Source organism: Hemicordylus capensis, chromosome 3 (assembly GCF_027244095.1).
Source record: "Hemicordylus capensis ecotype Gifberg chromosome 3, rHemCap1.1.pri, whole genome shotgun sequence".
Taxonomy (NCBI): Eukaryota; Metazoa; Chordata; class Lepidosauria; order Squamata; family Cordylidae; genus Hemicordylus; species Hemicordylus capensis.
In genome coordinates this window covers 206,572,780-206,599,023 of record NC_069659.1, presented here as the reverse complement: position 1 = coordinate 206,599,023, position 26,244 = coordinate 206,572,780, and the positions used below count along the sequence as shown (strand labels likewise).

Sequence of the window (26,244 nt, the reverse complement as noted above, 5' to 3'; positions counted from 1 at the left end):
AGGGCTTTACTTTAGGTGTTGATATCAAAATCCAGTTTGTTGCTGACTAGACATTTGACACAGACATTTAGCTAACATTGATTCTCTGATTAGTGTATCCAAATTAAATACATTTCCCCCCCAAGCGTATGTTTGTCTTATTCATACATTATGGGTTTTAGGTGTATACCTAAAATACAAATGTGTGACTCAGACTTCAGCATTTGTGTTCTATATCTCTGAAGTATAGAAATATTAGATTAACACAGTGTGATTAAGATCGATGGATAGATAGATAGATAGATAGATAGATAGATAGATGAAAGATAGTAACTTAAGAGTTTAGAGAAACCTCAGTGGATGTTGGTCTGTACTGAATGTCCAGGCTAGATCAGAACTTCTTGGTAAACTAGGTTAGCTGTTGCTTACTTGAGGGCAAGGTTAAATAGCGACAGAGCATTGTGGGATACTCTAAGTAGCAAGTAAAGCCATCTATCAGTTTCCTGCAGAGTTGTGGGAATGAATTATAGGAAGCAAAAGATGTGTTTGGTTAAGCTATGTAATATAATCTCAGTTCCAGAATTTGACTCGAAACTAAGATTTACCAAACATGTTGGCCACTTCACACTGGTCAGTCCCCAGCTTTCCAGAAAAGCTGTAGAGTTACCATGTATATATTTTGTCAGTTCTTAGTGTATAAAAAAACCAATTAGGTCCTCTTTCTTCCTGGCTGCTACAATATGAGATAAGGCTACACAACTTCTGTTCAGAGAAGTAATATACAGGTAATTGGCCCATACAGTGTAGTGGTTGTTCTGACTGCACTGAAATGCAAACCTCCAAATCCTATGCAGCATGTTGTGGGATTCATAACCTCCCCTGAGTTTAAAAAGCCACTTTTAAAGGAGGTGCAAGGGAGCTGCAGTTTGAGAATGTACAAAAGACCCAGTGTGTGTACAGAAGTACATTAATAGAACTCCTAGCATAGCTGCCTGTTCTCCCAATCAGAGTGTGTACGTGGCATTTTTCAAAATCACATAATCACATGTCAGTGCATATTTCCGTACAGTCATATTTTGTGATACTAGTGATTAAAATACCCATTGTGAGGCAAAGCGGAGCACAATCTCTTTAAAATAGTGGGACATAAGGAGCTGCCTTATACCGAGTCAGACATTGGTCCATCTAGCTCAGTATTGTCTACACAGACTGGCAGCAGCTTCTCTAAGGTTGCAGGCAGGAGTCTCTCCCAGCCCTACCTGGAGATGCCAGGGAGGGAACCTGGGGCCTTCTGCATTCAGGTATGCTGATGCACTGAGCTATGGCCCCATCCTCCAAGAGGAATATCTGTAGCACTCACATTTGGTCACCCATCCAAATGTAAACCAAGGCAGACCCTGCTTAGCAAAGGGGACCATTCATACTTCTTACCACAAGACCAGCTCTCCTCCCAGCTAGTAGACCAGCTCTGCATGCCCTGGCAGCCATGAATAACAGATAACTTGGGGATAACACTTATTAGTCAGATAATTATTAAACTAAGTATGAGAGAGCAGGGGCCATTACAAACATTTAGGGCCAAATAACAAGTTACATTAAAAATGTGTTAGGTCCTGACATGCTTCGTTTTTCTTTATTCAGTAGTAGCTGTGGAAGGCCTTATCTGAAGTGGGACCATGGCATGGAGGGGGCGGGGATTCAGTCATTTGCCTGCCACAGTCTTGATCTCTGGCAGGTGCTGTTTGTCCTGGGAAGAAAGTTCCCATTGGGGCCAATGGATCAGGACTATAGTGCGGCAAAGGATTAAAGTTTGCTCCTCCCATACGACAGTCCCTTCCCAGAATTTTGTTGAGAGAAACTGAGAACATTAGAGCCAAGTACATTATTAACAGAATCCCTAGTTTAGCCCTAAATCATTGAAATTCTTTAGTCACTACCATTTAGGTCTTTCCTTAGCATCACATAAAGCAACGAGCAGACTGGCCAATACTGTTATTCCAGAGGTAGCTGGTGAGAGGTGAGGCAACCACCACAGTTGGTCCCCCTGCCTGGAAACACTGCTGCCGGCATCTGCTTCGCTAGCTGGCTAAATGGCTTCCCTTCTCTCACTTGGAGTGAGAGAGAGAGCAAGAAAACCATCCCGGCAGCTAGCAAACGGCCTGCACACTGGCTGAGAGATGGTGTGAGCCTTGCTGCTGGCCGTATACCCTGATGCCAACATATTGGCATGAGGGTGTGGCCAACATCAGGAAGCATGGGCAGCAGTGTCTTGGTGACACCTCAGGTGGTGCCAGTGCTCAAGCCGGCACTGTTCAATTCATCCATTTTGCTTTTGAAAAGATCAACTTCCATCCTCAAATACCTGAGGATTGACAAGCAAAGTGTTAAAGCGCTGCTGTAATACATCTTCCTGTAGAGGTTAATACAGCAACATCTGAGATACTGAGGAAAATATGAGGCTGTAATCAGAAGGGGGGAAAAAGTATGTGAAATGATGAAATTGGTGGTTCCTTATTTTCTCTTTATCAGACTTCACATTAGTTTTGCCATCTTCTTTATGTTGCAAAGCCGTCAAATTCCCTAAAAGATCAGATTTAATCTGCTCCGTCTCTTACATAGAATGTGCTCGATTTCCCGTTACAACGATGAAGGCTGTTTATGTAAGAGACAGCGTTTGGATCCAACTTTCCCAGAGTAAAAATGCAGATAGTAAATGGTCAGTCTGTTAGTGATGCAAATCAAATCATTAAAATCAGAGAGAGGTTTGCCATGTGGGTTCCTCTCTGAGGTATATACACACTTTGCGCAAAGCAGATGCCACATGTGTGCTGATTCCACACAAGGGGTTACTGGGATGCATGCTGGCCTAGCAGGAAGCTGAATGGGGTGGCAGAGAATAAGTTAAGGACCTGTTCTCCTTTTTCTTAAAGTTCCCTGTCCAGTTTCCCTAAAAGTGCTCAAACCGCAGTTCATGCACATCCCTAGTCTCTTTATCTTATTTATATTAATGTGTGTGCGACTTCTCACGATTGCCCATAAGTAGGTAAAAGTAAGTAGAAGGGGACCAGATGTTCCTGTTGCACATGCACGCCACTGGACATGTCGTCTGAAGCTGCCAATGTGCCTGGTTACTGAACTCTGCCTGAGATTTTGCCAAGAATCTCTGACCAAATTGATAGTAAGCAAAGAGCTCTTTCTCACAATCCGTGAGAAGGCCTTGAAGGGGCAAGGGGAGGAAGCCTGAAAAAGCTCCCCTTTCTTATACTCAGGCAAAACCGGCCTAGGGAAGCTCAGCCCGGGTTTGCCTGCATGTGAGAACTGGCAGGAGGCCCCCAGAACTTCCATAATGCAGTGTGCGGTGCATTCTGGGGAGTCCCGCAGCACTGGCCAGGAGGCTGCTGGTGTGTGGGTGCTGTGTGGCGCTGCAACTGACACACGATCAGTTAGCCCAGGCTAATGGCGCATTTGCAGGTTTGCCACTGTGCCACTGCCGGGAGCCGTGCTGCTCCTGGCAGTTCTCACATGCAGGCAAAACTGGGCTGAGCTTCCCTAGGCCGGTTTTGCCTGCGTGCAAGAACAGCCTCAAATAATCAGTTCACACACCTCAACATGAGGGTGATCCATTTCCATGACTGAGAGCCGCCTCTTCGCCAGACACCTAAAGTAACAGGATGTGGGCCATTACATGTGTAGGCCTCCTCCTGGACCTTCACATGGAGCACCCGTCTTATACAGTACTTCAAGTGAATGGTGAAAGGTAGCGGTGTGGGCCTGGTTCTTAACCATGTGACTGGACTGCTGCCCAGTTAAGTTTCTGAACTAGGTCAGGGTGCACACAAAAACAGATGTGCTTCAGAACGAATATGAGGGCTGCAAAGACCCCATGTGTTAAATAAGAACTATCTATTGTCATATAGCACACTTCTGATTGTGAATACACTGTGAATGGATAGAGAATTTTCAAATGGCTCTTGACTCTAAGGCTGTTCACACGAGCGGCCCTCTTTGGGCATGTGCAGCCCTACCGGGGCAGGGCTGCTCATGCGAAGTGCTGGGATCGGAGCTGATCCAGCGCTGCCTAAGGTTTCCCCTGAGGCTTTTACCCAGGTAGAAGGGAGTGAACGTGCCCTTCTCCCTAAGTCCCCAGTCGTGTGTCTGCTTGGGCTGACACAGAGTTAGGCAGCTAGAGTGCCTAGCTCTGGGGAAATCCCCCTGTGTACCATACTCCTCATCTGGTGCATTGTGGGATTCCTGGAAGCCAGGCTGCATTTCCCCACCCTCCAGATGGTCCCATGGCTCATGGCAGCACAGCTTCTGTGGGTGTGTGAACCGCACAGACCCAAGAAGACCCCAGATCATCTGGAAGGAAGGTAGGTACTATGCTGCCCCTCCCTGCCCTTCCTTAAAGGTTGTGTGCATGACCTTTCTCTCTTAAAAATTGAGTTTGGAGTTGGCATTTGCCTGTTGGGAAGTATTCTACTATCCTTCCATGTATAATGAGGTGAAAGTGAAGAAAAATAAAAGTTAATCATCTTGTTAAACACTGTTGATTGTAGTCCTCATAGAACAGAGTTAAGCAATTTTGAGTGGAGAACACTGGCATCCAGCAAATGATAGGAAACAACTAACACATTCTCTTTAACTAATGTCTCTTTGAAGTCAGAACTTTTCCAAAATTGCGAAAGGAGCATGTAGGCTGTGGTTGGCAGGCTTAGGATTTCTCTGGCATACATCTCTATCTTTAGGATGTCTCTGGCATGAAATGAAGGGAGAAATGAACTCTGCCTGTTGAGCACAGAGAAAATCAATTATCAACCAGTTAAAGACACACTGCTGTATTTTTTTAAAAGCTAAAATTGTGCTGTGGGGGAACCCTTGGCTATTCTTTAGACTGATGATCTTAACCAACGTCGCCACAAGGCAAATTGAATCAATCTAGCTGTTCCTGTAACACTTCAGTTCCTTTGTGCCCATAATTTCTTTGTGAAGTTTCCCTTTGTTGTCATTTACCTCTTGCTGTGGATCATAAGAGAAGTTGAATTGAAATGACACTGTATCCATTTCAATTCTTAATAGTAATCCAGCTCTTTTTTTACTCACCCCCAGTTGACTGACGTGGAGTCCAAATTTTCTTTAGCCAGCTGTTGTTTGGTGGAGATCCACTAGATGTCCTCCTAGATCTACTTTTTTGTTGCCATTGCTGATGTACCAGTGAGGCAGAGGAGTGGTAGCACTGGAGACACAATGGCAACAAAAAACGGGTAATCAGCAGTGAAGAAGAAGACCTTTATTCTTGTTTGCTTTATTTGTCAAATTAACCATATTGTTTCATGCCCAGATGACTTGTTCCAAAGCTGTGATTGAGAATAGTTGTCTTTTGTAGAGTTTTTATAGGTGCTGTGAGTACTACGACATCGAAATTAATGAAGTCGTACATAAGAGTCTCCTGTCTTTCTGCTGATTGCCATATTTAATTAACATTTATGGCAGTTTAATGGGAAACAGTATGTGTCTGGCTGCACAATCTTTAATCATTCCATCATGTCTTTAATCAGCTCAGCAACCATTATTCCTAATACTCCATCTTGTTATATGTGCAAGTGCATTTAAAAATATTTTCCTATTCTATCTAGTATGAATGCAAAATGACTGTGTAACAGGAATGAAGAGTAATACGCATGTTGCCTCACAAATTGTGTTTCTCTGATATGTGATTGCTCATATGATTGATTAAAACCCTCATAGCAAGTCCTTTTGATAAGTTTGTTATCAGACTCAAGCTTGTTTCCTGCATGTTAACAAAGTGAATTGTAAAATGATGCATGGTCTCCAGAATAAGCAATATTAATAATTGAAAACAGTCCCTGCAATGCATTGGGTCTTAAAAAGTGCCCAGCACCAGCTCCATTATTGAAATAGAAGAGTAGAAATTTTTGTTAAAGTAAATGATTCTTAAATGTTTCCCTCTCCCTTTTTTGCTGTTGTTCCCCCATGTCTTATTCTATTATTGTTTTTTGACAAAATACAACTTAGATGGAAATGAAAACCAGGGACTGTTACTAACCAATATCAAAACATCATACAACTGGTGGTTACTTGGGTTTTGCTACAGCATTTGATTAGTAGAAGGTTCTTCAAAGCAGCTGCACATTGTGCATTTAAAAAACTTTCATTTCTCTCACCAAATCAGAGTGTTTCAGACCCAAAGTCTTAACTTTTCCTTAAACAAGGAACAAAAGCCAATCATTTTTTAATGCAGAGCCATTTGAACAAACATGTATCTTGCTGAATGGGGGAAAAAAGTATGTTTTGCATCTCTTTTCTCTTTAGACCTTCAATGTGTTGGGGGGTGGGGCGGGGGGAGAGAGAAAGGGGAGCCTAGTGAATGAATTGTTCTGAATAATTTTTAGTAATATAAATGACTACCCATCAAACGTTGTAGTGGAATCCTGGCTTTATTCTAAAAACTAAGCTCTGGGGAATGATGTATGGTGTGCTGACCAAGCCTGATGTTGCATGTTGACATATCCGAGCAGCTGCAAGATAGCTCAAAGAGAATGCTGAGAGCACATGGCACAAGACATGCAAGCAAAGTTTTAGAGAAACGAAGTCAATGCTGAAGAGATCACTCATCCATCTCCCTCAATGCCTGTTTTCCCACAACCATGACGTTACCCTTGCTTGACAAATACACTGTGTACAGCAAGTCATAGAGGCCTTAGAACAGGGCTTGACCCATTTGGAGAGATTGATATCCTCCTTTCTTGATTCCAAAAAATTGCAAAGCCAATGGGAAATGTTTTAAATTAACATGAAGTCGTGACTGTTTCTATGCAAAGCTACAAGTTGGTGGTTTTCTTTTCTTTCTTTCTTTTTTAAAATTTGGCCACATCTGCTCTTAAGGTTTGTGTTTTTTTGGCTGCTAGCAATCTGTTTCAATGTCACTAAAATTAACTTAGTTCATGCTAAGCCATTACCAATAAATATGGTCCAGTGCAACATAGGAAACAATTATAAGACGTCCCTTGGTTTTACCTTCATGTGCTGTTTGTGAATGAAATCATTTTAGAAGAATTGAGTAAATAAGGATTTCAGAAAGCCAGCATATTGGAAATGCTTAAATTTGAAACCATTTCCAGTTGAAAAACTGTCAATTTACTTTGAGCTTCACCAACCCTACTGAAAAGGGGGAAATCAATGGCTTTATTGCATTTGATGTCTTTTCAGATTGATTTCTTATTGTGGTAGCAATACATGCTGAAGAGAAAATGTGACAATGATTTGTTTGTTATGTTCCAGTGGACCCATATTTGGTGCACTCTGGTGATGCCTTATATGTGAACAGCCTTTAATATTGAGCATATCTGCTGTTAGTAGCAGCATCTCTTACATGGACAGAATTTGGTATTCTTTCAAATCACTTCTATTTCCTCAAAGATGTTTATAGTAAACTCATTGAATGGGGTGATTATCTTCTCAGACATTGTTTAATGTTGAGGAACAGTTGCCAAAGCCAAATAGTGCTAACGAAGGAATCTAGATATAAATTATACCGTTGGTTGGCACTATCCTCCTCTCTGCCCCCCCCCTTCCCTGGTATTTGTGCCAACAAGGGAAAAAAGTCTTTTCAACTTTTCTGCCTTTACTGTGTTTTTCTATTTTCCCCTGACTTTAAAAACTTGGATTGTAATGCTTTATCCTGTGTCACCCCTAGATATAATATAAAGAACAGTTTATCTTCCCCTCTGCTTTTGATGTAAAACCACAGCATTATTAATGATCAGAATTATTTTTTTATGGGTCAAGACTGTCATAAACTAAGGCCTGTATATTAAATCCCTTAAATGACCTTCCAGCTGCATTGTTGTATCTAACCTTTCCATTAACCTGCTACTCTTCCTCTCCTCCCATCCAACCCATGGTTATAGCCAAGATGTCCATCTACAAGAGAATCAAACTGGCATGTTGTTTTGATTGCGGACGCTCTGAGCGTGACTGCTCTTGCATGTCAGGCAGTGTGCATAGTAACATGGACACCCTTGAGAGAGCCTTCCCACTTTCTTCTGTCTCTGTTAATGATTGCTCCACCAGTTTACGTGCCTGTAAGTTTTAACACCAGCACACACTGTTCCATGTCTGTGATGTCTGTGGTATCATCCCTGTCCTGTGTTGTACATTGTGGTTCTGTTGTTTTGGTTTTGGTTTAACAAAAAACAAAAACTTGGGCTGGCGTATTTTTCTTTAGAAGTCCTCTAATTGCTACCGGTCTGTATTTATATATTCTGCAATGTAATAACACCAATCTTTTGTTTAATTCTTGATTTCCCCTTACCTTATGAGCTTTTCAGGAAAAGAAAATGCTTCCTGGCAATAGTACACTTTTGTGACCTTTTGTTCCTAAATCATGTGCACAGTATGCATGTTTGTTAACTATACATTTTAGTCAATCCTTGGCTAATGGTTGTGGTAGGGAAACTGTTTTCTTTGAACAACAGACTAGAGAAAGTGCTATTGATACTTCAGGCAAATTTACAATATGTTGAGCCATATGTATTACAGAGTGCACAACTTGTTTAGCCTTGAGGCCTACCTTTGAAAGTCTGAAGCGTATCCAACTTTATCTCAGCTACGTCGCATAATTGATTATTATTATTTGCCCTGAGCATTGTCAGTTTCAGTTCATGACTGGTGGATGTGTTGGACATATTTTGCACTGTATACTTTGTGGAAAACACAAGTGCTCTCTTGGGAGCCTCATCTCCACTTGCCTGTCAATCAGCAAGTGAGGAGGCACATAGCTCATTCTGTATTTTGTAATGGTTAGACATTTGTGAGGGGAGGGCAAGGATTCTAGGACAGCCAACCACTTACTATTTTACCAGTGCACCCAGTAAAACTAGGTTGTGGCAAGTAACTAGTGTTAGGATTTGAACAGTTGGTAAACTTCAGAGCTCACAGAAACAAAGACCTAGAGCTCCATTAACCTTATCCCATTAATTGCTAGGTTTTGCCCTGAATATATGGCTCTTATTCTGAGTCAGATCACTGAGGGCTACCAGTTTCCATCAAAGCCATGGCAAGAGGGGAGGGTATCCAACCTGTACCAGTTCTCTGACTTAAATTGCCCCATCCAAAGCAACTATTAGCTTCAGAGGGGGAACCTTGTATCACAATGTTTGTACAGCTTCAGGGTATGCTTTGGATCAGGCCTGTGGCATAGGAGGGAAGGACTAAACTTGTTTCCCCTGAAATACCACTCTAGTCCAAACAGGCCTCCCACCCACAGCTGCTTTTACAGGCAGAAAGTTATCTTTGGAATTCCAGTCATAGTGTTCCATATAGTTTGGCCCTAATTCAGATAAGATTTTGGTCTGAATATTTAAAGCATAGCCTGCTTCCAAAACTAGTGCTGTTATAGCATTTTGGTTGGATTTGATTTACAAGCTAAGGAGTTGAAGGCCTAGATTGTTCTTGTGTTTAGATTATAGGATTCACTGAGAATATATGTTAGGTAGCCAACTTGCAACTTTTGACCCAGATTCTTGACCATTTTTAACCACCTCCAACTTTTTCCATGTTGGAAAGGGTGTCTGGAGTCGGGGCCAGCCTTTCCTCCTGGCAGTGCCCACTCGTGCTGCTGCTTATGTTATTTTTAAATGTCTCACCCAGCCACCAGCCAATCAAAGGTTCTCCCAAGGGCACGGGTAGCCCTGCTTGGCTCCTCCCGCAACCGACACCAACTTTGGGCCATCCTTAGCACGGTAGGCTTGTGCTACTGTGCAGTGTGGTTGCACTGCCCGTGGTCAGCCAGCCTTCCTACTGGCTGCTCAGTCAGAAGCACTCACCAATCACAAGCACTCCCACAAGGGAAGCTGATGCAGCAAGCGTCACTGACTCTTAACGAGAGTGAGCACACGGCAGCAAAGAGTGTGCTGCCCACATGAGCCCAGGTCAACAGTCGGCTTGACTTGACAGCCACTGCTGCTGCTTAACTATCTTGCTGCTGCTAGGCTAGCTCTTCCTGTGCTGCTCCTGACCTGTGCTCCTGCAGAGTTCATCATTGCTGCAGCCTGCTGCCGTGTGCATGACAGCTGTGCATGCGGTGGCATGTGCTGCTGCCTGCCTGACTTGTCAAGTGTTTCATAGCAGCCGGTGGCTGCGTCCTCTGACTGACTCAGGGACGGCTGTCTTGATTCTTTTTGGGTCTTCTCTGCCACTCTCTCCACTCTGCACTCTCTCCAGGTCAGGAAACCTATGAGCTGCCCCTCCCCCCTTATGAAATGCCCCACTGGAGAGGAGGCTGGTGTTTGAACTTTGTGGAGAAGGGATGTGTGGTGGTGGTTCCGCTTAAAAGTAAAATGGAAATGCACCATTGTCCCTTGGGATTCTGTGAGGAGGCTGGTGTTTGAACTGGGTGGAGAAGGCATGTGTGGCGGTTTCCCCCGCCACCAAAACAATGAAAGAAAAATATACCATTTGTCCCATGGGATTCTGTGATCCACCAGAATAGGGGGAGGCTGGTATTTGAACTGTGTGGGGAAAAGGGTGCGTGAGTTGTATTTGCTGTCAAATTATCCTATTTTTTAGCAAAGTATGTGTATATTATACTAATTAATATATGTAAATTTTATGCAATTTTAACGCAAAGTGGAGAGTTTTTAGAGACTTTTAAAGTGACCAACTATTTTCACTTTTTTGGTGATAGATGTTGACTGTTTTCACCATCTGGACCTGGCAACCCTACTGTTAGGCAGACATCAAGTGACCTATGTACTCTGTATGTCATCCTGTTGTCCAATTACTCCCTTTAATGCATGTCCTTGAAACCAGGGGACACTTCCAATGGCAGGCTAAGAAGACAAGCAGCTAAGGATTCAGTATATGCAAAGACCCATGCCTCACTGTGTGCAGAACAACATGCATGAACCTTCCATAATTCTGAGAGCCTGGCTACAAGTTATACACATCACATGAAAAGCAGCCACATGTTAGCCAGGCTCCAATTGTTGAGAATGCTGAAGACCCCCTCTGGGGACAGGCAGTAAAAAGCTTAGGGGGTCACAGAGCCCCTGGCTGCCTTTGTTCATCTATGCTTATCATAGCCCTCCTTAACAATTGATTGCCCCTGCTCCTCCTCATTCTAGCCCCTAGGGTATATTATCCATTACAAGAGAAATAAGATATGCTGAAATAAACAGTGGGCAGATGGGGAAAGGTAGTCCGTGGCTCCTGCTTCCCCCTACCATTCTCCCAGTCTTCTTTACCTGTCTCTGGGAAAGCAGGAAAAGAACCTGCAGGGCCAAGGAACAGGCTCAAAACCAAGGATTCCATCCATGGTTGCTGACTCCAACTTCCTTGTTTCTGTCCATGTACTCATAGGAGTGCCTTTGTGAAGCTATCTGACTCTGGGAAGATTTTAAAGTCTGGCATCACAATGGCAGGGTGCCCTAGAATATTTATAATTGATTTCAAAACATTATATTTCACTTTAATTTTTTGAAAAAGAAATTCAAAGTGGTATAATGAAAACCATACAACATTTAAAATGTAACAACATATTACATACAATCAAGACAGAAAAATAAAAGCAACATTAGCAAAAAAAAAAAGTTGAAACTTCAAAAAACAAATCAAACAGTTTGCATGCTAAGCAGCTAAAAGCACTGGGTAGTATCCAGGTTTGTTAATCATGAATAAGCACCACTGAAATCAATCATGAGTAATTTTAGTCCCATTAATTTCAGTGGGGCTTAGTAATGACTAATTTAATATAGATGCTGCCCAGTGTTCACAAAAACCAGTCTCAGACAAATTAAAATAGCTTAGCCTAATGCTAGAAGCTTAATAAAGATGGTGCCAGGCAGATTTATCTGGGGAGGTTATTAAATAAGCAGATGCTACCACCACTGAAAAGGTATCCTCAGTCTCCATGCACCACTCAGCCATTGGTCTGGCAGAGTCCCCATGTACAGTATCTGCTAGGGATGTGCAGAACCAGATCACAATTGAACTGGACTGCCATGAACCGGGCCAGTTTGAGCGGTTCCATTGCGAGCCACTTCAAACCAGTTTGAGCTGGTTTGTCAAACCAACTGGCCCAGCTGATTGGTTCAACCAAACCCGCTCACATATCCACGGTTTGTTTCTAATTCTGACTGAACCACCCCGACCACTCCATGAACACCCCTCGTATCTGCTGACTTAGCACTGTTCCTGTGCATTTAAAAACAGCAGCTACTAAAATGTGACTAGCACATAATTGGGATATTCATAACAACCAGGAAGTTCAATGAATATGTTCTGAATAAATAGATATGTTTTCTACCCATGGAAGCATCTCGCAAGCAAAGAGAAACCATAACATGGGGGAGGTTGCTGCAGCTTTCTGTTTTTACTGCTAACTGTGGAAGCAGGGAAGGAACATTTAATTTTAAATTGCATTACCTATAGTACCCCAAACCATCCTGCTTGTGGTATCATTGCCTTTCCCCACCCTGTACTGCTTTGAAAAATGCATTAGCCACGTATTTCATTCAGGCACAAAAGTCATATTGGCAGCTCAGAAGGGTCTTTAGCATTTTCTGTTTCCCTCTCTCCTTCTATCCGTCATCAGGCCATTGAACAAAAAAAGATTTCTTTCTTCATTGTGTGTGATCTCTCACCTTTGATGGTAAATAATAAGAAACAAAAATCTATACCAATCCATGCCCTTTGTAAACCAATGCTAGCTGATTAGCTGGTGGTGTCCCCAATTGTAATATGTGCCTCTCCACCTCCACCCCACAGACACCCCCTTGAAATCCCATTGGCAGGGCTTCAATAGAAATCAGTGTTTTCCTTCCAGTGAGGAGAGGTCAGACAATGCCCATCTTGACAAGAGCTGGTTAGCTCAAAGAATAGTGGTGAGGGTTGGCTTTTCATTAAATATGAGCAGATGTGAAATATAGAGTGCTTGACAATTAGAAATGGCAGCAGTAAGGCCCTGGAATCAAAGTGAGGTCAGATTGGTGGATCAGATTACCTCTCTTACATTCTTCAGTTGTTCTGAAAATCATTTTGAATTAGTGTCAGCAGAACCTTGATCGGTTTTGCCCTTTGTCTTTTATGCTAGGACTGTATTGTTTCCCAAGACACTCATTAAAGGTCATTATACTATTACAGGGCTGGCTTTGGTCACAGTCCCCCACCCACCCCCATCAAGTCAGTGTGTGCTTCCAAGATTGCTTAATGTTATGCTTCTCCCTCCCTCCCCCTCCCCCCCTCTTTCTCTCATTTTCAAAAGAACAAGAAACACAATTTATGCACTAATAATAATAATAATTTAAAAAGGAAAACCTGCTAGAAGAACGGGTCTGTTTGTAAAAGTATGATGCCTCCTAAATTATTTTGGGCAAAATCCTACAGAAAGCTCTCCTGTAAGTCCCCAAGGTTCCACTGCTCAAGAATACTGCCTATATGGATCCATCCCTTTCCATGGGGTAGGTACAGATGGAATTCTTGCTTCATTGTGCCCTTTGAATACTCCTATTTTACACATTCATTGAAACTAGCAGCATTGTTAATTGCTTAGCCTCCTCCTGTAGCTGAAGACATGGCACTTACTGTAAGGGCTCTTTCTGCTGGGCACCCTTCTAGCAGAAGCTGACTACATAAAAGCCACTCATGGGAGGCACAGCACCATTCATGTGTCGTTACGCTTTTTTCAGAAAAAGATCAGCTGAAATACAAAGACCTACATAAGTGCACCCAATTGTTTGGATGTGCCCAGTGGAATTTTTGACTGTTCTGTCCCTTTGAACAGCATATACATACATACATACACCACATAGCAAATCACAAACTGTTTTTGCAACCTCCCCGTTTCAAAAGACATATTCCTTGTAGCATGGAGTGGGGCTGCTATTCATGAAACATAAGTCTAAAACTCCCTTAGGAGAGCAGAACTGGTCGTGCTTTTCTGTCACTCCCCTCTCTCATTCCAATATAATTCATTTGGGATCTATCCCTCTATTCTGCTTGTTTGTGTTGATGCTGCTCTTCTAGAGTGCACTCACTGCTGCAGTCCCCACCCATCATTCATATATACACACACAGAGAGACATATTCTGACAAGTCATTGGTCCATGTAGCCCAGTAGCACTTCTCCAACAGTGGTAAAATCCTGTTGCTCCAGGAAGTTGCAAGTACACCTTATGTTACCCTCTGTCATCTACTCTTGAGTCAGCAGTAGGGATGTGCACGAACCTGTTTGGAGGCCCTATTACGGGCCTCCGAACAGGTTCAAACACTGGTTCAAAGAGTTCGATGGCGGGATAACTTTAAGGGCAGGGAAGGGTGCACTTACCCCTTCCTCTGCTTTTCCCCTGCTGGTGCTCACTGGAAAGCCGGTCCACCAGGGTGGCAGCATACCTCCCTGACACCCCGTCTGCTCTTTGGACCAAAAGTAGGTGGACGTAGCTCACATGCATGTGCACATTGGGCGCGTGCACACATCGCAGCTGTGCATGTACATGTGCAAGCTACTTGCACCTACTTATGATCCGAAGAGTGGACTGGGCAGCAGGGAGGTAAGCTGCCACCCCGGTGGACCAGTTTTCCAGTGAGCACCAGCAAGGGAAAAGCAGAGGGAGGGGTAAATGCACCCTCCCCCACCCTTAAATTTATCCCACCTCCACTGTTGAACCAGACCCCACTGGTTCCGTACACACCCCTAGTCAGCAGATGTGTTAAAACCTCCTGTGGAGACCATTTAAAATAGTACCTGTGTGGTGACTTGTGCCCGTTGTTACCACTTCCAGGTGGCTGCTAATGCTGGCATGGAAACCCTCTGCACCAGACACCAGGGTGATGCCATAGTTAGTAGTATACAGTGTGTGGGCAGAAGTCAACACATGCAGGTTGTCTCCAGCTATTGCATCACAATATGTGTTCTTGCTCTGAATTACTGGACAGGTATGATGTTAGGGATGCTTTAATATCAATGTTGTTGTCTAACTATTTCTTTGGAAATGGAATGAATTGGACAGAAAAATTGCTTCCTCTTAGAGGGTATCTTGGAGAGTATGGGGTAGGACAAGCTGGTTAGAAAAACTATTTCCAAAGCAATTTCCTCTGTTGAGCACATTTTCATATAGCCTCAAATGGACTACAGATGAATTGTAAATGCATAGACAGATAGTAAGGTTGTTCACATGACCACCCTTTCTGGGTAGAAGAGGGTTGACTTAGGTACAGATACTTGTCTGGAGCCATGGAATTCTCTCCTACCCAGCTGCTTGCCCAGCTTTTAAATGAAGAAAAAAAATTGTCTGTGCTGCCGCCGCTGTTTCTAGTGCTCCCGGGGTGGGCAACTTTAGAGTCCTGTGGAAAGCATGGCCGGGGAGAGGAGCCCTCTTGCACTGGCGAAGGCTGCCTCTCTGCTGCCCATGCTGTGCATTGCGGGATGTGGGAGGACTTCCTCCTCCTAATCCCACTTTTGGACTCCACCACTACATCTGTTGTGTGGGCACATGTGGAGCCCTGAAGACAATCCAGTTGTCTGGGGGAAGGTAGGTAGGATTCTGCCTCCCCCACAACGCGCACCCCACTTTTGTCATGTGAACGACCTTAGTATGTGTTTTTCTGTATCCTATGAACCTTTGTGTATGTGTATTTTGCTTTGAGGCCCATGCAACAACCAACTAAATTATTTATTTTTTAAAGTAAGTGTGTGTGTGTGTGTGTGTGTGTGTGTGTGTGTGTGTGTGTGTGTGTGTAAAATGCACATGCACACACACACACACACGATGGAGCAAGCCAGGGCCTTGGCGTGTTGCTTTGAGCAGCTGGAATTGAAGAAAAGCCAGCATAGTGCTGGCAGTAAATAAATAAGGAATAGTTGCAGCAGTTGAAGATGTAGATGGAAAAGTGTTGTGGGAAAAGAAATGTGAGATGATTTCAAGCCCTTCAGGAAAACCTTGTTAGGGGCTATGCACAAGATTGCAATCAGACTGCTGTGTTTTCCTAACCCAGATTTTATGAAACAACCCAAATGGTCTCTGTTGGAGAACATTAGCATTACTCTGGCCTGACATTCTCTTAACGAGACTAATATAAAAGGACAATTAAATCAAGAGCAGAGTGACACAATAAAAATCGTATTAATTCAAACCCACAGAGATGACAAATCATGCAGTGTATGTGTCACAAATATCCGACCTTTATAAAGAAAGCCATTGCATCATGCAACAAGGGGACTTATGGCCTCATCCTCAGACTTCCTGAGGATATAGAATTAGAAAACACAATAGAAGCTTAGAGTAAGGCATGTGTCATAAGACATGACATTACATGGGCATTGCAAGGTTGTTAACCACTGTAAACAGATAACCAATGTAAATGTGTAGAGAGTTCCTTCCTCTACTATGTCATGTGTTGTTGTTTTTTGCCACCAGTGAATCCAAGGGATTGCATTTGCTTTGTAGTACAATCCTATGCATGTTTACGTTGCTGAATTCAGCTGAGTTTATTCTGAAATAAATATGCCTCAGATGCCTGGTTTTCAGGATTTTGTATTTCCCAGAACACTGGAAATGTGATATTATGATGTTCCACATGTCTGAAAATACATGAGTATGTATTCACATCTGTCCTATTTTCTGAACTGTTTTAGCAGCATGGGCAGGAGAGAAGAAAAATGAGAGGGAGGGAATGATATTAGACTATATTTGGGGAACCTGTGATATTTGAGTTAGAAGAAAATGCCCTGAATGCCCCATTATAATGGGAACAACATCAACAAAAAGGAGAATTAATGCTAGGTGTGACATCAGAAGCCAGTAGGCCAATCCCTCTTCTATTTCCCCAGTTTGCCTGTTCGAGAGTTCTGTGCCCCAAATTATGAATATCTTATTGATCTTAACTATTCCTGCCATTTTATGGGTTTCGTGCTAGTAATTCTACAATACACAATTCTTGTTACAAGCCCTATATGTTTAAAAGGATACTTTCCGTTATTCTTAAACTTTATCTTAAAAAAACCAACTTTCACACATGGAAGGAAGGAAGGAGTGTGTATAGTACACCTTCATAATAATTAAATAGTTTTGACTTGAGTTAGGAACACCAATGAGATTTTGCTTTTGTCTCCAACCACCATGTTCGTTGATTAATTAACCTCCTGACCTGAATGTCATTCCTCCTCAAACACATATGCCATTATGGTCCCAATACCAATTGCTGGCAGCATTATGGGCCACCCACAAGGCTTCCGGAATTTATTGGTTTATTTGTATCCACTATTAGGGAATTATTTCCTAAGCGGTAATGTAAACTTCTTGTTGTAAGACAATGAACAAGAAGCCCTAGTCTTAGAATAAATTGTTGTCAGTAGTTAAAATTGTTGTCAGTAGTTAATAGCTGTCACCTTAAGTGGTGCAGCGGGGAAATGCTTGACTAACAAGCAGAAGGTTGCTGGTTCGAATCCCCGCTGGTACTATATCGGGCAGCAGATATAGGAAGATGCTGAGAGGCATCATCTCATACTACGCAGGAGGAGGCAATGGTAAACCCCTCCTTTATTCTACCAAAGAAAACCACAGGGCTCTGTGGGCTCCAGGAGTCGAAATTGACTTGATGGTACACTTTACCTTTAGTTAATAGCCGGCTGAGAAAAATCCCTCAGTTGCATTTCTGGATTATGAAAATATTATTGCCAATAAAGTACAAGTAGCATAAGCAAAAGAGAAATCTCTGGCCTGAAAACATGAATATGAAGTATCTGTGCAAATAAGTCCAAACATCGGAAAAACAGTAGTGCCTGTTGTTGGATTAAGAATTTTCATGAGATAGAGTGGTATCAGAGTAGTAGTAGTAGTAGTAGTAGTAGTAGTAGTAGTAGTAGTAGTGTGTGTGTGTGAGAGAGAGAGAGAGAGATTTGATTGATTTATATTAACATCTATCTAAAAAGTGTTGTTCAAAGTGGCTCATAACGAGTACTGTATTTCAAGAAATTTAGGATTATAATTAGATAGACATTTCAAACCACTGGGTTGTCCTACTTATAAAGATTAGCCATACATAAACTCTTGAACAACTATCTGTTTTCTTCACTGTTTTTTCTAAATTATCTTAGTTAAAATAAATTATTTGCAATTTCAGATTTTGTTCATAGCAGTAGACTCGTTAGTTCTTTCTGTGTTCTTTTGTGAATGATTTGAACATGTATTCTTTAGAGGATGATAAAGAGTTGAAGGACAAATAGAGATGTGGAGAAATGCAAGAAAACGAGGCAGGGGTATAAAGAGCCCCCACCCAAACCCAGCTGCTTCTTGTCATCCAATAAAACAACAAACTCAAGACAGTCTGACTGGTTCTTAGGGATTTATGGAAGGCTTGCATAATATGACAGCTGAATTTTGTTATGGGGTGGTATGGCATGGGTGCTCACCATTGGGATTGGCACAAAGGAATTAGTCTGATTCATGATGTCTGCAAATCTAGTAATATTATGTTAGCAGCTTCTGTACAAGATGTAGGTCCTCTTGAGTTTAGCATCAAATCTTTCTGAAGAGTTAGCTGGGAGCGGGGGGAGCAGGGAAGAGGCAGAAAGAAGTCTTTTTGAGAAATCCCTCCAGGCCTCTACTTTGGGTAGTGTTTCTTACCAGGGTCACAGGAAAGTGACTAGTGAATGGATTGCCTTGATGGGGACAGGCTAGGGAAAAAAAGCTGTCTCCAGCCCGTGGAGCAGGTTTCAGAGAGGGCCTTATGCAAGGTGACATGGAAATTATGTTTGCATTTTTATTTCCTGAGTGTGGCTGGTTGTCATGAAACTCACCCTGACAGTTTCTTACCACCAGGCAGCAGATTCTCCCTGTTACCTCCTCGGTGTAGGACAGATGCTAGCCAGTTAGCTCTCCATCTCTCCTTCTCCTGAGCTATCTCAAGCGACAGATGCCAGGACTAGCTCGGTTTCCCCTTGAACGTTTCTGTCGTAGCCCTGCCTTGAGCCCAAATTCTGACCTTTACTTCTATGAAATAAAGTACTTATGAACAAGCAGAGCTTTAATCCAGAGCAGGCTTAGAGCAAATGTCAAGCCAGTCTCCTGCCTCTTTCCTCCACCTGCATTAGGGAACCTAGATTAGACCTTAGAGTAGAGCGTTGATCTGCCGGAGGCTTTACAGGTCTGGAGAGAGACATCACTTATTAACAAAGAGTTATTAATTTTTTATCCATTTTTACAACACAATATAAATGCTTCCTAGGAATCTACATTGTGTTCATTATCATTTAAAACGTTAATTAAGTCAAAAGTTACATTTAATTTAGTCCTAAATGTGCCTTGGGGAGGAAGCTTTTAGAAACAGCTGCAGGATTGAGGAAGCACATCAAGTGCTCTGGGAAGTTCCTGTGCCCATTTCAGGATAGATTTCCCCCCTTCCCCCAGCCCTAAATTGAATACTGTTTGGTGGCTGACACTAATTTGTAGCGATATGATTGGGTGCTGCCTCAAATTAGTGTCAGACCAATAACTCCAGGGTTATTAACTCTTAGGAGAATACTGAACCAGTAATACATGCAAGCTGAGCTAAACTGCTCATTTAAATTTGGTAATTATTTGAAATTGGGATGTGGTCACATGCTGAAAGCATTTCTGTAAATTGCATTGTGTTTTATGAAGGAGTTTCTCAGGATGCATTCACAAATTCACTGCTTTCCCAGTGTGTCATCCCTTGCTTTACAGTTATACTGGAATTCTCATAGAACTGGTTTTCTTGATGGAATCAAATACATGGTGGACTGTAGAGCCACCCGTGTTTTGAAAACTAAATTTTGTGGTTTGTTCAAAATTAGCATCTGTTGCAAATTAGTTTCTTCCAGCAACCAAATCACATAGGTATCCAGAGCATTTGCATGCAGAAAGTTCCAATTTCCCTCCCTGGACTCTCCAAGATAGGACTGAGGGAGACTCCTGCCTGCAGCCTTGGAGAAGCCGCTGCCAGTCTGTAGACTATACAGAGCTAGAGGGACCAATGGTCTGATTCTGTATAAGGCAGTTTCCTATGTTCCATCACATAATTATTACTATAGGAGTCACCACCACACACTGGTGGAAAAACTGGATATCTGAATCAACCCTTGGAAGCTTTACAGCTAAACACTTGTGTTTTTTATTACAGATGCTTCTGCACATGCTCTTTGCCTTGTCTGAACTCTCCTTCAAGCTTTCCTTCTCAGTTATTGCTGAATAAACCAAATCTGAAGAAAATAGACCCCAGAACCTAAGTAATTTATAAGTTTTAATCACTAGTTTTAATATAAGCCATGAAAGCAGGGAAGAGAGACAAGGGCGTAATAGGACAATTGGAACTTCCACATAAAATCTTAGAACTAATATGATGGCTCAGGACTTCATTATCCTTAGTGGTTTTTCAGCCACTAACCCCCTTCTTAGTGGCTTTTAAGGTCCTTCTTAACACCTACCTTTTTCGCCAGGTTTTTGTCCTTTAGGTTTGTTTTGTTTTGTTTTGTTTTGTTCTAAGTTATTGTTATTGTTATCACCACCTAGAGTCTTTGGAGGAGGTGGTATACAATTTTTAATAAATAATTAATGAATAGATTATCCAATTTTCCATGTCTGCTCTTGCATAGAAGTCTCTGGTTGAATGGAATGTCACTATCTCCTACACAGTACTATCCTTATTCTTGAAATTTAAATGGCCAATACAGTAGAGCAAAGCATTCTCTTATCACCACCCTTGTGGAAGCATACCTTCCCAGGATTTTAGTGCCAGGCAGCACTAACAATCAACAGAAAATTTGTCTTTTGTCCAATTTTCAAGACAAGACCTACATTTTGTTTTCTGAAGTATCCTTTGGGTGGAGTATATTAGAACTCATGTTACAACTACAGTAAGTATCATGTTATAAGGAACTTGGGGCTTCCACTGCAAATATCTGCCCTAGACAGAATTCACCTTCTATAATACAACCTATGCCATGCCCTCTGGCCATAATGCTGTGTGCTTTCCCAGCCCTCACCCCATGATGTTGGCTGGCAGGAGTGAAGACAGATTCAGAATAATAGTACTAGCCATTATGAAGAGAAGGGTGCAACTCAGCATGGGGCTGCCATTTTTATCTTGTTCTGCCCAAATATTCATCACTTTCTGCAAATGCATTAATAACATGGAAGTTCTTTTTGTTTTTGTTTTTTTGGGGGGTGGGGTGCAGCTACATTCATTGTTGCTGTCTGCATGCTTTGGTGTTTTGTTTGACTGCCATTGTTTTCACAATGAGCAGCAACCGTTTTTTGTTCCCCACTCAGTTTTAGAATGTGGGGAATTCCTCTTGTTGCAGGGCAGAGTGGTGGGCTTCCCCTGCTTTTCAATCACTTAAAGTTGAAAGGAGCAGCAGAGCTCCCTTTGGCAGGCACAGGCAGCAGTGGCCGTCTTCTTCCCCTGCAGTGCTCCCAACTTGGTGGCAATCTAGGGCGTTGTGGCAGGGGACAGGAAGCCTGACCATTGCCAGACATAGCTGCCAAAAGAAACTCTTTAAAAAAATTTAAATGGTGAAGAAGGAAAATAGTGGGCAGAGGGAGTCTGCCACTTTGCATTGCTACACTTTAAACTCCCCAGGGTGTAAAAATAAAAACAAATTCCAAGATGGTCCCAAATGGCATGGATGGCATACTTGCTAGTTGTTCCATTTGGGGCCTCTCTGCACTTGTACAGTTTAGCTATTCATTCAGAAATAAATGCATAGGACTTACATTTGTCATGTATTGCTGAATTTAGATAATTTTATGACCGAAATGGCCAGTAGCCCTGTGAAACCTCAGAAATATGTTTGTTTATTTTAGCATGAGCTGTTGGACGCAACAGCCTACTTCATCAGATGCATGCATACTTTAAAAAGTTCACTGCGAAGTCCCATTCATGTATTTATTTCAGTGGGAGATGTAAAAGTGCTTAAATGTGACTTGATGATGCCATATTGGTCCTTTCTTGGGGGAAAGGTCCAGAAGGCGGTGCTGGGGGACTACTGCTCAGTTCCATGGCTATTGGCCTGTGGAGTCCCACAGGATTCGAGATTGTCCCCCATGATGTTTAACATCTACATGAAACCGCTGGGGAGAGGTCATGCGGGGACTTGGGCTGAGTTGTCAGTGATATGCAGATGACAATCTGCTCTATCTCTCCTTGTCACCTGATCCTAGGGAGGCAGTGGATGTCCTAAATTGGGCTGGAGGCAGTGATAGGTTGTGGGCTAACAAACTGAGATTGGATCTGGGCAAGATGGAGGTACTGTTGGTCAGCAGGAGAGCCAATCAGGATGAGGAGATTCTACCGGTTCTGGATGGAGTTGCACTCCCCTTGAAGGAGCAAGTAGGCAGCTTGGGGGTATTGCTGAACCGGGTCCTGCTTTTGGAAGTTCAGGTGTAGGTGGTGGTCAGGGTTGACTTTGCATGGCTTCGGCTAGTGTGCCAGCTGCGTCCCTTTCTCAAGAAGGCAGATCTAGCCACTGTTACCCATGCCTTAGTCACATCATGGCTGGATTACTGTAATGTGCTCTATGTGGGGCTGACTTTGAAGAATACTCAGACAATGCAGCTCATGCAAAATGCAGCAGCTAGGATATTATCTGAAGTTGCCGGTTGGGACTATATTACATCAATTTTGAAAGAGCCACATTTGGCTACCAATCAGTTTCGATGCCCAATTCAAGGTGTTGGTTTTGACCTTTAAAGCCCTTAACAGTTTGGGCCCTGGATACCTGAGGGACTGCCTGCATCCAAGGATTTCTGCCCACTCAAAAAGGTCATGGGGAGGGGGTCCTGCTCCATGTGCCAACAATTAGAGAGGCTTGCCTTCATGGATGCATGACAGCGCCTTCTCTGTTCTTGCCCCCAGACTTTGAAGTGGTCTCCCGGCAGGCATCTGCTCCCTGGTTTCCATCACAGTTTTTAGAAAGCAAGTAAAATCTTGGCTTTTTATTCAGGCTTTTATATGAGTGTGTGTTTGCTGCTTTGTATCTTATGGTAATATTGTACATGTTTTTAACACTTTTTAATTAGATTTGTATTTTTATAGATTTTTTAGATTTTTTAGATTTGTACTTTTAGATTCCAGTTTAATTTTTGTTGTGCAGTTTTTATTGTTTTATATTGGTTTAAATGTCTTGTAAACCAACTTGTGATTATTTTAATGAAAAGCAGTATAAAAATTTAATAATAAATAAGTAAATAAATAATTATACTTCCAAGAGAATAGGACTGTATAAAAGCAAGAAATGGCAGATGTCAGCCATTGGGATCAATTTTCCTATGGGCCATTTGTGTTGTTTTGATCAACACGGGGAAAGAATTAAGCACCTCCTCCTCTAGCATCACTATTGTGATGAAACACTGGGGAAAAATCATGGGTCTCTTCCATCTCATGTTGCTTGGCTTTTAGAAGAAACTGGTTATGCAAAGATACATCCTGCCAGGAAATTATACAGCTGACATGTGAAGTGTCTGTTTTGGATTCCAAGCTCTTTTGGAAATCTAGTTTTGATTAATTTATACAATCCTTGAATTTGGAGGAATAGGGGATCAATGACAGCAAAAACAACTGATTCATATATTGGAGACAGATAGCATGTTAGACTTTTGAATTCCTCCTGGACAAAATGTTGAGGCTACTGACGTTCTCTGGAGGGACACATGAGACCTGAGCCTCGGACTAACTAAAAGCCTGAAGGGGTTCTTGGGCATTTCCTCAAGCTAGCTCGGCAAAACTTGTGATGCTTTGGCTCAAAACCATGTGTTGACCCATCTCAAAAGGAGGGTTCTCTGAACAATTGTGGAGGCAAAAATGGCAACTTCTAAAAGCATCAGTCAAATTTCAAAGCTGGTACAGAGACAGCTACAAAGAAGAACAGTAGGAAATAAGTCTTTACCCCAGTGCTGGGCAAAGGGTTTGGGGTGTTGGAAAGATTTTGTAAATTCTACCAGTGCTACTGACTAGAGATAGACTGGATCTCCGAGTACTTTAACTTGTATGATGTTGCTAATGTGAAAGTGTATCTCACTATTATGTGACTAGTTCGCAATGGTTAAGCATCTTATCCCCTGAATTCCAGTTAAAAGAACAACATTGGGAGACATGTTGGATCCTTTTGTGCTTTTTGATCATAAAGAGCAGCAATTCTATCTTTATATGTTAGACATTACACTATGGACCACAGCCTATATGCTGCACTGCATTATGCAGGTGGTGCTGATCCACCTACGCTGCTATGGGCTCCTAGCAAAGGGCAGATGGTCATGCTTCAAATAGTGGACTCACAGTCCAGAAGCATTGGGCCAGAAACGTGGCGCTGACAGTCAACTGACATGTTTCCAATCTAGCTAGTGATTCTGGAGTGTAGACACACTACTTGAAGCATTTGCTCTCTTGTGGAAAAGTGCAAGACTCTTGGCGCTTTGCTAGGTGGCTGTGACTGCACAGATTGATCAGCACTGCCCATGTGATACTGAGCAACATGTGGGCCACTATCCAGACCGTTAGCAGAGTCACGCTGTGACATAAGCTCCTTTCGAATGGATGGAAAGTTGCACTCATGCAGGGATCCTTTTGTGAGTAGATGTTCTGGATGCTGCCCAGTTGTTAAAAATAAAATATGATAATTAGAATACATTGATAAACTACTTTGTGATTGTTCAGAGTACCTCATATTAGGGGTGTGCAATTAGGATTTTCGGTGTTTCGATTCGGATCTGAACCAAAACACCCCTGTTCTGTTTTGTATCCGAATATGGCCCATCTGAATCACCCCTGATTCTATTCGGATCCGAATTAATCCGAATCTGAATTGATTCGGATTAAAAATGGGTCGCAGGGGCAAAATAGTGGGGTGGGGTGGTAGTGCCCAATGGGTGGAGGCTACCACCCAAATTTCAGGGGGATTGGGCAAAGGGCTGATTTTTGGTGAATTTTTGAAGTTTTAGTGTCTTTGGGGCAGATCGGGGCAGAAAGTGGGATCTGGGCCAGAAGAGTGGGGTGGGGTGGTATTGCCTAATGGGTGGAGGCTACCACCCCAATTGCAGAGTGATTGGGCAGAGGGCTGATTTTTGGTGAATTTCTGAAGTTTACGTGTTTTTAAGGTTTCCCCTCATTAAGTATAATGGAGGATGTATTGCTTCACGTCAGGGGGAAAGGGGTGGCCTAAAGTGGTGTGGGGTTGGTGGTAGTGCCGGGGCAAGGAAGCTACCTGAATTTTTTCAAAGGATTTGGGCAGAGGGCTGATTTTTGGTGAATTGTTGAAGTTTACGCGTCTTTAAGGTTTTTCCTCATAAGGTATAATGGAGCTTTCAGCAGCCCCATAAGTGCACTTGGTGGGTGCTGGGGTGGCCCAGAGCGAGTGGTGGTGTAATGCACATAGGGTGCCAACCACCCCCATGGGTTTCTTCAGGGTTCTGTTGTTTCTGAGGTATTCTGAGTGTAGATTCTATGATAGCAAATGAGATTTTCAATGAGACCATGAATCCACTCTAATTTGCTCTCATAGAATCCACACTCAGAATACCTCAGAAACAACAGAACCCTGTACACCACGGGTTAGCAACCCATGGGGGTGGTTGGCACCCTATGTGCACTACACCACCACTCACTCTGGGACACCCCAGCACCCCCCAAGTGCACTTATGGGGCTGCCAAAAGCTCCATTATACCTTATGAGGGAAAACCTTAAAGAGGCGTAAATTTCAACAATTCACCAAAAATCAGCCCTCTTCCCAAATCCTTTGAAAAAATTCAGGTAGCTTCCTTGCCCCTACCCGGCACTACCACCAACCCCACACCGCTCTAGGCCACCCCTTCCCCCCCGACGTGAAGCTATACACCCTCCATTATACCTAATGGGGGGAAACCTTATAGACGCGTAAACTTCAACAATTCACCAAAAATCAGCCCTCTGCCCAATCACTCTGCAATTGGGGTGGTAGCCTCCACCCATTAGGCAATACCACCTCACCCCACCCCACCCATTTGGCCCAGATCCCACCTTAAGCCCCCAATCTGCCCCAAAGACACAAAAACCTCAAAAATTCACCAAAAATCAGCCCTTTGCCCAATCCCTCTGCAATTGGGGTGGTAACCTCCACCTATTAGGCACTACCACCCCACCCCACTATTTTGCCCCTGGGACCCGAAATTCGAGCAGACGTCACATCAGACCTTTTTGCATTGAAATCAATGGGAGGCAAAAAGGCGGGAAATTCAAATAGACGCCATTGCTCAAAA

At 42.8% G+C, this 26,244-nt stretch overlaps 1 protein-coding gene across 15 annotated transcripts in view; it reads left to right on the top strand.

Annotated features, from left to right (window-relative positions):
- Positions 1–26,244, top strand: part of KCNMA1 (potassium calcium-activated channel subfamily M alpha 1) — an 829,029-nt gene that overhangs the window by 652,244 nt on the left and 150,541 nt on the right. For 3 of the 15 annotated variants that reach the window (XM_053304537.1, XM_053304538.1, XM_053304535.1), the window contains one exon: positions 7,908–8,081. The exons of the other annotated variants lie outside the window; for them this stretch is intronic. In XM_053304537.1, coding sequence (XP_053160512.1) covers positions 7,908–8,081 — 174 coding nt within the window. The remainder of the gene's footprint in view (positions 1–7,907; positions 8,082–26,244) is intronic. 15 annotated transcript variants of the gene reach the window in all.